At 45.6% G+C, this 15,913-nt stretch overlaps 1 protein-coding gene across 4 annotated transcripts in view; it reads right to left on the bottom strand.

Moving 5' to 3' along the window:
• agrn (agrin) overlaps positions 1 to 15,913 on the bottom strand; it is a 247,112-nt gene that overhangs the window by 36,490 nt on the left and 194,709 nt on the right. For all 4 annotated transcript variants that reach the window (XM_053424037.1, XM_053424038.1, XM_053424039.1 and 1 more), the window contains 5 exons: positions 15,385 to 15,509; positions 15,136 to 15,241; positions 9,899 to 10,327; positions 7,426 to 7,551; positions 2,497 to 2,624 (listed from right to left, as the gene is read on the bottom strand). In XM_053424037.1, the coding sequence (XP_053280012.1) occupies positions 2,497 to 2,624; positions 7,426 to 7,551; positions 9,899 to 10,327; positions 15,136 to 15,241; positions 15,385 to 15,509 (914 nt within the window). The remainder of the gene's footprint in view (positions 1 to 2,496; positions 2,625 to 7,425; positions 7,552 to 9,898; positions 10,328 to 15,135; positions 15,242 to 15,384; positions 15,510 to 15,913) is intronic.

Here is a 15,913-nt window from a genome sequence, read left to right as displayed (position 1 = left end):
CAGAGGACCGGGCTCGTGAACAGCGTCTGGATCGTGACCATCCACACTTGACTCATATCCAGAAATAGGACTTGGGTTGAGCGTTCAGATATCTGAATCCTAATTAAACTCACACAGATTGCTGCTTTTCGATACTGAGGCGCTTGGCAAGGAATCAACAAATTAGTCTTCACACTGGTCTGCAGAGAGCACTTTTTAAAATATCATAATTCCCTTTTTAAACTTGACGAGCTGCTGGAAGCCTAATGTGTGATATATATATCTATGCTAACTCATACTAAAGTTTGCATGCAGTGCATTGAATAATTAATACAAATCTTAATTAATCAGCAGTATACGTGAGGAATTAGATTTTCCTGTTTATGAAAAATAACTTTTGGATAGTAGAGTCCAAATCACCCACTAACATCTGTAATGAGAAGGGATTCAATCAGCATTCCCTCCCAGGGCAAATGACTCTGCAGCAGACAGAGGTTTTTATTGGTTGAACGCTCTATTTTCTTCTTCTTCTCTACTATTCTGGCAGTCTAGACACTGACACAGCATTATGATGAGCATTGAAATTCCGTGCATTTTCGCCATAAAACTTTGTGACATAAGCAGCAGAAACCTTTTTTTCTGAGCCTCTCAGCATCTGGCACATTGGTCACCAGGAACATGACGCAGCAAACTCCTCTACTGGAAATAGGAAATTAGTCAAATGCCTTCTTAGCAGGTTTACCCATTTAAAAAAAGACTGCGTATACCTGCACTTTTTTTGTGTAGAAGTGGTTTGATAAAGAAAAAATATAATTAAACTGCCATGAAAGTCCCTCTGATCCACTTTATATGTCAAACACTGGTATTTAATCACTGATAAAAAGGGATCAACTGATTAAACTGATTTCCAACATTTATTAAAAATGGATGACATTTCTCCCTGGCTGCAGCCACTGACTACGTTCTTGACTTTTTATCATTGAGGTAAGAAACCATTCCAGCCCAGTTTGCAGTGAAGCTCGCCTGAAGGGGCTGGGAGAATTCGATTAGTCGGGCTCTCTTTGAAGAGTTTTGTGTCTCATGATTCTCTGAAATGTTGACTCAGAAGCTTTTCTACTCTTGATGAGGGCATGCTTAGGAAAGCACAAAATGTGCAGCCCGACCACGTCAGTGTTAATTGAGTTCTTTTGGACACTTGAGGCCATTAGAACAAACTGAAAACACAACATATGGCATTTTATCAAATTACAAAGGTGCTGTGGTGAACATGTCAGCGAGTTATTTCTTGGCTACACAGGTTTTATGCTCACCCGAATCAAATCTGAGTATAACTCAATAGTTGACTCCTCTTTCAGCTGTGTTTCGATCTCACCAATGTACAGCGTTTGTCAAGCTTTATGGAAATGGTGAGGGATGTTTGTGGAGCTGAGATCCAAAAGAAAGAGCTTAAAGACGTGTTATGTCCTCTGCGCACCAGAGGATTATCAACCCGATTTGGGGTCTGATTCAGCCCCTCGGACAATAGCAGTGGAGTGGAGGCTGATCTGAACAAATCATGTTGCCAAATGATCATGTAGTGTGAGGGGTTTACAGACTTAGTGTGACCAACTGAATCAGACCCTTCCAGATGTTTGATATCTATGAGGGCTTGTCTAGTTTGGATTAGTTTGGGCGAGTGAGAGAGTGTAAAAATAAACACACAACCATACTCCAACAATATACCTTATTCAGAGAATAATCTTTTTGATTATGGTGTTTACATGAGTTGCTTATAGGATAATCCATTCACATGTTACAGAGCATAGCCTGCATATGATTGAGGCCCTGCTTTCTTTCTAATTTTGCAAAAGCTACAACTCCTTTCTATTTTTCCATCTTGTTCACACATAGGGCATGTGTCGACAATAAATTGGTAACTGTCAAAACAGTGCTTGCTGTTTAAAAACTCCAATTGGGGCGTTACAAGGTGATTAAGACGTATACATGTTCACATAATGTGACTAAGTGTCAGAATACTCCATATCTTGATTTGATCATTGCTTATTCCCGAGTATGACCTCATTCTGGTGAAAATAATAATACAATGCTGCTAACATGGCTCTGTCAAAAGAAAAACCTTTCATGTGACATAATCATCTGATAACATTGCCGACTGGTGAAGCTTTAAAAGTCTGAAATCTTCAGAGGCAAAACTACAATATAATGTAGGAATGGCAAAGGCAGAGAAGAGTCATTAAGTCTTTGAACTGATTCATTATTTCTTTTGCACATAACTTGTTTAACATTATATAAACTAACATGAGCCGCCATAAGCTCCTGGCTGTTGGTTAATATCAGGCCACTTAAAGCTGTAGAAGCGAAACCCCTGAGAATAGAAAAGTGAACAAAGGTATTTTTTAAGATACATATTCAAACTTTAAAAGAAAAGGAAATGTGGACAGAATATTATTTCACGGACGATTTAGCAGGGACATCATTCACAATCATTGCTGACAGAACTGCATTCCGGGCACTTACAGCGCTCTCTATGCTGCGGGCTGTCTCTCCGAACAACTCTGACTTGGGGTCCTCCATCTCCGGGGTGTAGAAGATCTCTTGGCCCTCCACCTGGTCCAAGTGCAGGAAACCACTGAACCTCATGGTGGCTGGAAGGAGAGGAGAGGAGGGAAAGAAGATGAGATACTTGGACAGAAGAGCTCAAACCTTCTACTATCACTACTCAGATCCCACTGCCTTCACGCGGTGCCCAGCTTTGGGGTGGTGCCAATTTTGGGTTAGTGATGAATCGTGTGTTTGTGTGTGTGTGACAAAGGGAGGCGGAGTGAGTGTGTTGCTGATTGAGTGGGGGTTTGAAAAGGAGTTCGGCAGTTATAGGTGAACATAGTGGAGGTTGAGGTGGTGGAAGTGATGGACTGTGAGGTATGGGAGAAGGAAGGAAGGAACATAGAAGGAAGGAGAGTCGGGGAAAAAGGGCCAGTTTTACCAGACGGAGACGTGTCCCAAAAGCTGGCCGGGGCATGGAGGGCTGGGTAAAAAGACAACAAGTTAGATGGACACACAAATACATGAAGAATAAATCAACACACACACACACACTAAACAGGAAAAACAGCCCACAGCCATTCGGAAAAGTGCCTTCTTCAGCAAAGAGAATGCCTCCCAGTACGACCTTGGGGGTTGTGTTGTCCACCATCTATCAGCTCTTTATACGGTTTCCTCGTACTGCCGCCAGAGGAGAGGACTTGAAATAAAGCTGAAAGTGGAGGGGATTGGTGTGCGCGCGCATCTGTGTGTGTGTGTGTGTGTGTGCGAGGTGAGGAACAGAGGAGCATGCGAGGCACCGATGCCGGGCTTCCACGCTGCTCGTAATCAGCAGAACAAATTGCCCAAATCAATCACGGCTGCCCCTGCCTGAGCAACACCAGGGAGAATGGGAAGAGCACTTGTATGATTATCGTGAAAGATAGCCGTAATTGTCTCCTTAATGCCACCAGACCGGTGACTGACACAGCCTGGTTAAAATTGCATGAAACGGACAGCAGTCACCACACACACACACACACACACACACACACACACACACGCGCGCACACAGCCACCGCGCCCGCTGTTCCCTCCGTCCCCACTCCTCTTTACTTTCACGGGCTGCCCACATCGATTCAGATGTGATGGCAGCCATAAAATAGAGGCAAACGGCCGGGATTTGGCCGATAAGACTAAAGGGGGGGAAGAAAAGAAAGAAAGAGAGGTGGCGGCGAGAGAGATCTGACTTTTAATCTGCAAAGAAGACAAACATCAGAGAGAGTGATTTTCTGGCCCAGTGCCGTGACGGACATAAAGAGAGGCAGAGAGAGAGTGATAAAAGAGGGACAGAGCCATTTGACTATCAGATTCTACTGAAGTGGAAATTTGAATGGATTTGTTAGACTTGCCTTAGTGTGCCATTAACTCTCACAAGAGCATTTGCTAGCCATTATATGTGATGTCATATTGCCCTGTTTGAATGTTACATATGGAAGGCCTACGTTAACGCATTAAGCTGAAGAAGCAGAGTTCTCAGAGGAGGAACGGGTGAAACCAAGGTCAACCACACTGAGTCTGGTTCTGCTGGAGGTTTCTTCCTGTTAAAAGAGTGTTTTTTCTCTCCACAGTCACAAAAGAACTGTTGAGTTTCTCTATAACATTGAAAGGTCTTGACCCTAACATGTGAACGGCCTTGGAGGGAATGTTGTGATTTGACACTATACAAATAGAGTTGAATCGAGTTGAGTCAACCATGCCGATAAATTCTACGCTACAGTGAGATGGTGGCCGATGGATATTCTAGTATGGAGGACATGTCATTTCGCTCCTAATGAGAGGGGGATTGGCTAAGCCCGTCTCAGGGGAAAAAAGATCCGGCGTATTGATCTGCCGATAGCGCTGCCTGCTTTTATTGGCAACACTTAAGCTGAATGAAGTATTGATCGCTGTTGTGCCGTCATTGTTGGCTGAGATAAATATTTACAGGCTTTAGGGGATTTGTTACAACTGTTGTCTTACAGCTAAAATCTTGTCTCGTGTCTTGTGTTGTTTGGAATTTTGGGCCAAATGCCTTCAAATCCAAACCTTAATTGACATGGCCTCACCTCTGTTTCCTATCAATACTGTGAAAGAACTAAACAGCAGAGGGTTATGGAATCGCTGTGATGTGTGGCAGTGAAATATGCTGGTTTATTGGAGGTGATGGGACTTTCATGCCAGAAAAGAAACTCCGCGCAGCTCTTTCAAGTCATGACCTAGGGCTCCTATGGGAGTCGGAGAGAATCTCTCCTTTCACTATCAGTCAGACTTACAAAGCTGGGACAAACACAGAGCAGATTTCAACAGAGGAATGGCGGCAAAGAGAGATAGAGAGGCAGCGGGGAGAAAGATTCCCTTTATCTTTGTGGACCGAATCTGGCAGAAGGCACTGATTGGTACACCAGCGCTTGTCGGCTACTGGTAGTCCCTCAACTCTCTTGCCTCTCAAGTCCAGAGAGAAATGAACTGATGCAAGACTGGATTGAGACTGACTGGGTGGAGGGGAGAGAAAAGGACTAAGACAAAGCTCAAGAGGGAGATAGCAAACGGTGGCACTGGCTGATAAAGAGAAGGGCTCAGTGCAAAAAGAGGTGGGAGATTACAAGAAAAGAAGAGAAGGTGAAGTAAGATAGAAAAAAGGTTATTTACACATCAAAGCACAGGGCCCCCAAAACATGACGTTAACTCTCGTATCAAACTAGGACTGGGGAACCTACAGCCTCTGAGTCTCTGATGCATTCATAGAGATGAAAAGGTCAATTTTGAGCATCATTACAGCTGGAAACATGCAGCTTTACTGGATAAGTTGCTGGGACAAATGTTTTGAGAAATAGAAAATGCTCTTTGGCTGAGTTTGGAAGCCCAAAAAGCTTAATTCACAAGAGTGCATTTTTACAGAGACAGTGTTCAAGTTGTGTGGCATGCAGGCTCATAGCTCGGAGCTGCTAGAGACAGGCAACATAAAATTGTTCCAAAGTTAGTTTTTTGTCTTGAAGAACCATCGCAGAGTATATTGGCTCAACATAATAAATATAGTTCTAATTAATACTGGTGACCCCCGCAAGCAATTTCCACTTCACACTGTCTCTCAAGCCTGTGGTGAATTTGTGATTGGGATCTCTGCAGACGTTAATATACGACGGCAGCATTCCTGTCTCTGTAAACCATGCGTGTCACTCAAGGTTTGTTGGAGCGAGTTGTTTTGGCTAAAACCAGCTGTGAGTAGCATTATCACTACCATCTGACATCAGACTCCAAAGGGAGGCAGCTCCAGGCATCATATCATTGAGATATAGGTGTTAACTATATTTGGTTTATGGCTCACAAAGGATTGAAAATTCAAAGGGCCTCTTTAAGAAAAAAGGTTCCTTGACCCTATTAAAACCAAACTTAATTCAAAATTACTCAGAATTACGAGAGGAATGAAAATGTGCTTTGAGTATGACTCATATCAGTGTCACACTATGAGGTGTTATCAAATTTATCAACACAAATTTCTTATGTCAGACTTAACGGTTCAATGTGTATTTCTTTTCTTCCACTCACCAATATGATCATTTACATATGAGGGAGGTGATTTATCAAAGCACTGCTGCAGAAATCAGCAAAAAATCAAACACCTGTCCATCTGGTTGTTGGAGGCAGATGGCTCAATATCACTAATGCCAAAGTAAACATTCCATAAAAACATGACGATTCTTGATATATCAAGAAATTACGTTTATAAATTGAGTTTAATATATGAAGAGTAGAGAAGAGTAATGTAGATGAGAAATAGACAAACGATCTGTGCATTGTTATAATTCTCTATTATAATTAGTTATTTAAATGTATGTGATTTGAACACTGACACATGAAGAACAACAAAAGGCCAAAGTTTATCTGAGTGTTCAGGGATCTGTCATGTTTTGTTTTCTTATCATCACCAAAGGAGGATACGTTTTTGTCTGTGTTTGTTTGTCTGTCTCAGTTATTTTGAACAATTGTGCATTAACTACAACGAATTATCGAATTACCGAGGAATTCGGTGAGATGGTAGAGAACGGGCCAGGGGAGAGACCACTACATTTTGGTGCAGATCTGGATCAGGAGGCAAATCAAGGCCTTTCTTTTAAACATTGTGAAATAATTTACCCCCTTTATTTCTCCAAGAATAATTCATGGATCTTAATATAGAAATCTGACCTTTGTAGGGAACTACTTATTTTTTTCCTAAATATATAGTAAATACGTGTATTTATTTCTGGATTAAGAAGGCTCTGACGAACAGTTTCTCCACAAGCCCAAAGGAATTGAAAGCAAAAGAAAAGAGTAGGCAGATAACAAAATAAAAAAAAAATAATTTGTTCTGTTTTTGTACAGATTAAACAGAGACGCAATTAACAAGTGTTGGTTGGTGAGCTTTAGAGGTGCAGTTATATTTGTATTTGGGAGAGAGGCAAGCTGTTTCCCTCTGTAACATCTAACCTTCAAATTTTTACAAGATTTCCATAGTGGCGAACTATTCCCTCAATGATTGCCATTGTTTCTTGAAAGTTGACCAATTATTTATTGTTTGAATTTTCTAAAATCACAAAGGGTTCAGACATGAATGCTCGCTAATCGCTTGAGGTGTAGCAGATACTGTTTTGCTATATCTTCGAAGATAGTGAAACCTGGAAACATATCTCTCTTTCTCAAAAACACACCGTTGACTCAGTGGAGATTTACGCTGCTCTGACTCGCTGCATTCAGTCACAGAAGCTCGTGGAGCAGCAGTTAGTGATGTCAAGATTTCAGCTCTTTTATCATATCTTATCACAGAGGACCAACAGAGAGGAGACGGAGGAGGGACAGCTGGGTAAGAAGGGGATTTCTGCAGGGTCTGGAGGGGTATTGACTTACAGGGGCAGTTGGCGCCCTCTGGAGTGTTGGATGGCGTCTTGCCGTCAGGACAGCAGCCGAACTCCGTGTTGTCGCAGGATGACCTTAGTTCAGGTAAGGGTACAGTCGTGCTCGCCAGCGTGGTACCTAGGGGTGATAAACATGTCTCATAAAATTAATAAACGCAGCATTTGAAAACAGCTTATCTCAGAAAACAAAAGGGAGAACTGGAGGTTGGTGGTTAACTGTGCACGTTGAATGTGCACGTGCTGTATCCATTCAGTGACCACTGTGGAGGTGCTGAGGACAGGTGGTGTTTCTTAGCTTCAAATCTACGACTTCCTTCTGTTTCTTTTGGTCTGAACTCCTTGCAGGTGGCTCAGTGTTTTCAGTCTGCTGAGCACTGATCTGATAAAGGCATTGTCAGGAGTGATTGTACGGCATTTTCATGGGAACTGATTTTACAACTGGAACTCATTTCGTCCGGCAGAGAGCACATAATGACCACTGCTGCCAGTCATGTGGCTCAGGGAGCACGTTAAATGGGTAGGGGGTGGGGTGTGTAGTAGCCATTCCCTGCTGATTGGTTGGCTGACAGTTACCTTCAAGGTTCACCGAGAGGGGGGAAAAAACCTTACAGTGGTTTGTGTTACAGTCACTGTATATCTGGCTATCTTGGGACATAAAAGTGGCCAGTCGTTCTCTCTGAAGAATGAGTGTGGGACAGGAGCAGACCCAACCTGAGTCCTCTCTAATGGCGGTGCTGGCGGAGGCGGCGTCTTGGTCGAAGCGGCGCAGTTTATGGCCACACTGAGATTAGAAATAATTGCGGAGGCAAACAGCTAGCGGCTAAACAAGTCGTAAAGACGTCAGAGGCAAGGGGACGTCTCGCTCAAGGACTCGCGGTCAAAGGATGCGAGAGGAGGGAGGAGGGGTGGGGGTGGTTTATAGGGCATCTGTTGGCATGTGGTCCGCAGATTTACAAATGCTGGGCTGAAGGGGAGAGTGCCGGCGGTGAGGACAGCGCACAGCGGCCGTGGGGATGCTGCACGACTCCATTGGGAGCCGTGAGGGGCTGTCAAATAAACACACACACATGCACACACACACACACACACACACACACACACACGCACACGCATGCACACACAGACAGCTGAAGATGCAGGAGGAGAGCAGATTTTAACAGAGCATGGAAAAAAAACGTAAAACCACCCACCTCTGACCTGCTCACATTTATATAGTCAGACAGTGATATGTGCACTCGGAATCGGTCAAACTGAGAGACGAATGGAAAGGGAGATAAGGGTAAAACACACACACACGCACGCTCACATAGTCATACACAGAAACACACCCACATACACACACACACACAGAACAAAGATAAAACTTTGACACACACAATGTATAAAATACACAAACAGACTGCAAAACAAAATTTGTATGTTTACTATGTTGAAATCTATACTTTCTAATCTCCTACTCTGCTCGTATAAAGGTATAAATATAAACATATATATATATACCAAAGCAAGCACAGGTAACACATACACACACACACACGCACACACACACAAACATACACACACACAGAGCCACAAGACACTGGGCCTGCTTGGCAGAAGAGCGACATGCTCCTCGCGTCACTGAGCACCCTGGTCAGCCTCTGACAAGAGAATAAATCTCTGACTCTGGGAGAAGGAGCAAGGAAGGGGAGGAAGAGGAAGAGTTGAGGAAGAGCGCAATGGGGCTCATGCTGTTCCATCAATCCAATCCTGTTATGGCGAGCTGTCAGCCAAGGTGGATGGATAGACGAGCAGCCACAACAGGAGAAAAAAAAGTTGTGATTGAAAAGTCTCAGTCATCCCTTGTTGTCCGAGCACAGGCCCACAAACCGCAGCTGGCTGTTACAGTCAGGGGGGCATGTCGAGATAGATTTGAGACTAGTCATGTGACAAGGTACACAGCCTCCACACACACACACACACACTCTCTCAGTCGCATCAGCCTGTCAAGTCGGACTCCAGAGATCCCCAGATGTGGGCCAACAGTTTCATTTGGCCTGCACAGAGTGTATTTTACAGAGCCTTGGTTTGTTTTGCTATAGCTGCTGAGAGCAAGCGCTGGTGGAATGGAAGAAAAGAGCATGGGTGATGCTTCAACACTAAACCATGCGAATATATTCCTTTCTCTCTGAAATTGAGAGATACATCTTTTGCAAGATGAAATGACACCAACAGCATCTGTTTACTTAGATTTACCAGCCTGGCTTTGACATTTCTCTCTCCCAGCTGTTACGGCCAGGAGGGAGAATGTGGAGAATACATAAATACATAAGCCTGTGCTGATTTCTGTGTAACTCTCAATCAACAGATGATGGCATGAATGTATTATGATGTCAGCTAAGAGACGTGTGAGTTTGTCTAGCCCCCCCCCCACACACAAACACCCAAAGCATTGTGGATAATGAAGTGAAAGAGCAGTGATTTACCGACAGTCTCTTCTGCCCCACTGGCCTCTGTTGGCACGCCGCTACCTGGTTCCAGTTCCGGCTCGTCCTCTTCCTCCGTCTGGTCGTCCCCGCTTGGCTCCCCGCTGCCCGAGCCCTCGAAAGAGGACACTGCAGCGGAGGGAGGGGGGCTGCTGCGGGATGAGGCGGTGGTTGACGGAGGTGGCTTGATGTGGATGTTTGGGTGTTGGTGGTCGTTAGCTCGTGCGCGGTTGTGGGTGAGAGTAGAAAATGGGGTGGTGGCCGGGGGCTGCTGGGTGGTCTCTGTCTCGGCCGTCCTCGGAGGTGGGATGGCCCACACCATGTTGGTGGGGATGGGGGCTGCGGTGGTGATGGAGACAGCGGCATTGGAGCTGGGGGTGGTGGTGAAGGGGTTGGGGGTTGGTCGCTCTGCCGACTCGGAGATGGTTTCTGGTGGAGGGAAGGGCAGGAAGCAAGGAATGGATGAATGACGGAGCAAAGATGGAAATGTTTGATTTTAACCAATAAACCACATCAAAGCCACTTGATGATCAATACATCCTAGTGCTGACCACATCTCTACCTCTACGCTGACAGAATGAATATGTCCTGTTCGATCCTCTAACCCTTCTCCCTGATGCACAACAACGTCATTATGAAATTACATAAAAAAAATAAAACACATATATGCTCTAATTAAAAACCCTGCAACGATTGAGATGTCTGGAACCTGTACTTGAAAAACCCTGAGGAATGAAAGCTCATTGATATACAGAGTGGTTATGGGACATAGGAAGAGATGACATCATGCAATCAGAGTTATATGCAATGAAGTGTGCTCCAGCTTGAGATGAGTTATGTGGCCCAAACAGGGCTGAGCTACTCCAGTTGGTGTCAATGCAAAGAATGTGGTGCGATTGTGTGTGAGAACACATGGAATGCAATTGTTTGTATGTCCATGTTTGCGTGCTGCAAACATGCTGTGCCAATGCCTGTGAATTATATATCCATATTCAAATGTGGCCCTCCAGTAGCAAAGCTTTAATCACCAACAGCCAGTGCCTCCGGTGATGAATGATTGATAGAAATGGGGCAAAAAAAGCCGGCTTTAACTCTAGCTTCAAAGAAGGCAGACTGCTGCTCACAGAGAGCATGAGCATCCGTCAACGCCACCACAAACACTCCGCTGTCAACAGATACACACAGACACGCACACACACACTTCAGAAAAAGAAAAAAAGAATCCCTCCAAATGAGGGAGAGGCTCTCTGCAGAGACCATCATTACCAATGCAAAAAGCTCCGGTGCAAAAGGACAAACTGCCTGCGATAAAAGAACGATAAATAGGACAAAAACTCCTGAGGGGGAGAAGTGAGCTGGCAGGGAGATACTACAGAAGTAAGTCCTTCAGATTTTGCAGAGGCAAGCAGGCGTGACGATACCGCCATTCCCCCTTTACTTCTTCATATACCAGGAATATAGATATGTGTTAGCATGTAGGTGAAATGAATAGAAGATTATAAACAAACCCTATACCATAGATTTCCATTTCATTAGGATTTACCGAACATTATGTGTAGGCTTTAATTACACTACCATAATCTGCTATTTGATCTGCAATTATTTACTGAGGTGTGAAATGTGATACCTACTGAGACGGCAGAAAGCCCGGGAGACACACAGGGTGTCAGCTTAAAGCTCAGCAGATCTCTGCTGAAAGAGAGATTTGGAGTGGAGAGCGAAGAACTGTGATGCTATCGCCGAGAACGGGTGGCAGGCGTCGCCTTTCCTCATGGCTACACCTGTCAGTCAGGTGGCAAGCTCAGCGTCAGGCTGCTCGCTCCACGGAACATGTCTGATGTGTGTTCGGGCCGTGCGTGCACAGCGACCAAGCAGCGAGCTACTGTGACGTGGGATAAGCAAAGAAAAGAACAACGAGCAGCACAGTCTGTTCAGCCGACGCTTCTCTTAATTTGGTTTAACAGTCCGTTTGCCTGTGTTTCAGCTTTCTTTATACGGACGGCCATGTCACAGGGTGGGAAGAAGAAAATCACTGTCATCTTGGCCTGTGTCAGCCATGTGGTTATCTTTGAAAGGTGCTTATTAAGATTGTTTGTGATGTCAGCCGAGCTCAGTGAGGAGGAGGAAAGGGGGAAACAGGGGACCGGAGCAGAAAGACAATGGAACCACACAGGCGAGAGGAAGAAAATGATAGGAACAAAATCTCTAAAGTAAAGGGATTAAATCAGAAAGAACAAAACAAATAAGTAAACTAAGTCTGCAGTGGAAGACTACAGGCAGGGTAAAATGACTGAGGGCTTGAATAATGGGAGAAAATCACAGGACATGGGAGAGAAATGGTGAAGGCAGCAGCACCCTGGCTAACACACACAGGCGGAGGGGAGGGGCTGCTGGTGCCATATGCTGACACTCGTTGCCAATTTGCCGCAAACCTACAGGTGATAACACCATATGGGGGAGGCAGGGCTTCGCCAACTTGGTGGTCACTTCCCCCTTGGCGCTTCGAATTTGCTCACTGGCCCAAATGCCCTCCCCCGGGTGCTTGGTACAGTAGCTTTTGCTTTTTGAGCTGGAAGTCTCAGCGCTTCATCTTTTGCTGAGACGCAGCAGAGAAGCCAGAAAAGCTCCCCCCCCCCCCCCCCCCCCCACACTCTGTGGCTGCGCTGCCTTTTAGCTCAGAGACTTCAGAGAGCTGGGTAACATCAGAACTAGTTGCAAGTTCTCTGCCACAGGCCGACAGATTTGAAGGTGATTTTGCCCATTAGTGGCAGACTGTGCAGCAGTGGCAGCTTGTTAATAATAGTAACTTCTCAAACATCCTGAGCAAAAAAAAGCCTATTTAAACATAATTTAATTAGATAATAATAGTTTACTCGCACAATGCGCCTGGTAGACCGTGTGAGCATTCAATTGAAATAGTCTTCAAATTGTATTTGGTTTATGTCTGTCTAAATACTTCCTGGTACGGGGCGAATGTAAGTTCTTAAACTTTTGGGACCCGAGGCTGCTGTTTAACTGTTTGTTGAAGATTTTCCGGGGGGAATTGATACAGGTGGCAAATCGGTCATATCTTTACCAAAACACCCTTTCACAAGGCGTTCAATCGAGGAAAAAAGTTATGTCTTCCCCCGTTGGCTGTTTCAAGGTGTCGGCACGGAGGTACTGTGGACAACGACGTGGGTGCGAGACCTAAAACATGTCTTTGAGGAATGCAAACAACATGAAAGTTCCCACAGTCATCTAGACAACACAATCAGGTCACAATCTTGCGGCAGGCTAAGCATTGCTAAGCAGCTCGATGAAGGCTACAGGACTGGCATATTGAATGTTGTGTTGTTTTTGAGTCTGGCTTCAGTTTGTTTGTCCCCGCCCCCTCCAACACTGCGGCCCCCACAAATAAATATTATCACCAGCCGCCACTGCTGTGCAGCAGTAGTCACACCCTGCAGTATAATCAAAACTTGTGAGGAACCAATGATGTTAAAAAGAAAGATCAATATTCACACATTAAGCCCCTGGCATTGCTCTCTTTTCCAACTACATAGCAGCTTGGTGAGCATTAGCATGCCACAGCGCTGAGGCCGGGCGTCTGGAAGCGCGGCATGTAAGCAGCGGGGGGGAGGGCGGGCGGGCAGGGCTGCAGAGTGGCGAGGGGTGGAGGCAGAGCAAATGCTAATTCGCACCCAGCCACACGTGAAATGAGCTCGAGATCTAACCCCCGAGCCGACAGCAGCGGCGGAGCAGCAACCCGCGGTGCCACCGTGTCCGTAAGAAAAAAAAATTAAAGATCCTCTGTGGCTGTCGGTGGTCCCGAGTGCTCGCCCGCCTCTTCCTCCCCCGAGAGCGGGAGAGAGAAAATGTCTGCTGTGAGGCGTCTTCTTGCCTCCTCTGAGCTGCAATGTTAGGTGAGGGATTACATACAACCCACATCCCTATTGCCAGGCAACAGAGGAATGTGAAACCAAACTGGATTTTGGCACCTTTTGCTGGTAACCCACGGCGCTGAATTTCTAATATCCAGATGTTCAGGGAATTATCAAAGCCTCGTTGATCTCTCGCTGAGCATATTTTATTTTCTTATTTGTGTAACTGCAACAGCCTATGAATATGGCATAGCTTGGGTTTGACAAAGACAGATGAATGAGAGGACAAAAGTATTTGGTCACTTGAGCTATGGCCACTGAGCGATGAGGTGAATGGACATTTTAGCGACCCAAACTGCCAGACACCTGGCAGTGGCTGGTGGCCAGAGCCACACAGCTGGCACTCCCCTTCCCTCGCCGGCGGCATCTCTAGAACCCTGTTGTGATGCAAGCTGGCAGACGGCGCAACAACTTCGCTCGACATGAAAGCCGTGGCCCTGGCACATGTCAGAGCACCTACTACACTGATCCAAACAATGTCCATCGGCATCTGGACGAAGGGGCGGGAGCTGCACCTTCTAATCGGTACACGTGGGCTCTGCATCCACCGTCACACTGAAGTAGCCTTGTGCTGCTGCCAGAATAATGCTGCGAGGGGAACCATACATCTGCCCACAGGGGGGGGGTGAAGATGATGCCAAATCCCGACAGAGGTTCGACAAACCAAAGAGGAAGAGTCACTGTTATCTACTGGGATTGCAAAGCTCGAGCTCCAGTCAAACTGCAGAACGCTGGGATTTGAAATGTCACAGCAGCTGACGCTTTCTTGTTCTAATGTTTCCTCTGTGTCGCACATGATGTCCCCGTCATCCGACCGCTCACGAGAGGAAGACGGGGCTTATATCACTACACTCCATGCGGGGAAATGAGCTAAACATTTCCTATTTGAAAATGTTAATCATAGAGATTTAGAAACTATGAAAAGCAAAATTCTCAGCAGAATTTAAATGAATACTAAATGACTGCTGAACATGTGACTTTGAGCTTATCCGCTCATCAGGAATGTGTCCTTTGCGATGAAAAATACTTGGATTTGCCTAATCTCTGATTAGAATCACTGCTCAAACTGCTGCTATGTGCAGGTAATTTCTCGCAGAAGGAAGCGATTAATTCACGCTAAAGTTCTCTCACTTTGCTGTGTCTTTACTTTCTGGGATGGACGCGGAGAGATGGAGAGGAGGAGAAACAGCAGGAGAGAGATAATTTGAGGTCCACGGCGCGGCTCATTATCTTGCGAACAGGGGGGGGGGGGCGCTTGACAACAGTTGGCCGTCTGTTCGAGGTGTGATGCATGGGGGTACGGACGGGGCTCACCTGTGCACTGTCCAAAATGTAGCACTGTGATGTCCTTGTCCTGTCTGCAGGCTATGGTCCTCAGCTGGCACTGGTCGGCATAGGTCACGCCGTCGGAGCCGCACACCTGCTCCACGGTGACAGAGATGGAGAGGGGGGAGTTTAGAACACATGATGAGTTCCCGCGGGCCACCGACACAACGTCTCTGTATCGATGCCATGTTGAAAACTTGTGGATTCAAACGACTTGTTTCTTCCCACGGTTCCCACCTTGGATTTGTTCTTCTCCTCGCAGTCCGGTGAGGGGCACTCGCAGTGGGCCTGGTCGTTCACCGCGATGCAGGAAGCTCCGAAGCTGCACACCAGCTCTTCACATGAAGCCGGAGCCTCGGGACCTGCGGAGCACATGAGATCGTGTTGTTGCAACTCCATATTCAAACCATTTAGAGCAGTGCGGAGACACTGCTTTATGAATTCTGACTGTAGCAGTTGTACGAAAGTGTGGAGCTAAATTAAAAAATAAAGTTGCCTGCAGATTTAATGTCTTAAAATTACAGGACTCTTGCTCACTTTTATTAAGCGTGCTAAAGTTCTGCCTACAAACAACCATTAAAATGGTTTCTCAAGATCTGTACAGCATGATGAAATGTGAATGTAATCACACAAAAGACGAGTTCTCGCCATATTCATATACACAGCATTTTACTAATGCAGCTGCCGTTGCTTCTGAGCATATTGCACTTTTTTGTAGAAGGTCACACTGAAGATTTCTGATTCAGACTAAAAGGGGGGGGTGGGG

This window comes from Pleuronectes platessa, chromosome 6, assembly GCF_947347685.1.
Source record: "Pleuronectes platessa chromosome 6, fPlePla1.1, whole genome shotgun sequence".
Lineage (NCBI taxonomy): Eukaryota > Metazoa > Chordata > Actinopteri > Pleuronectiformes > Pleuronectidae > Pleuronectes > Pleuronectes platessa.
Note: the sequence above shows the minus strand (reverse complement) of the source record. Positions and strands in the feature narration are given on the sequence as shown.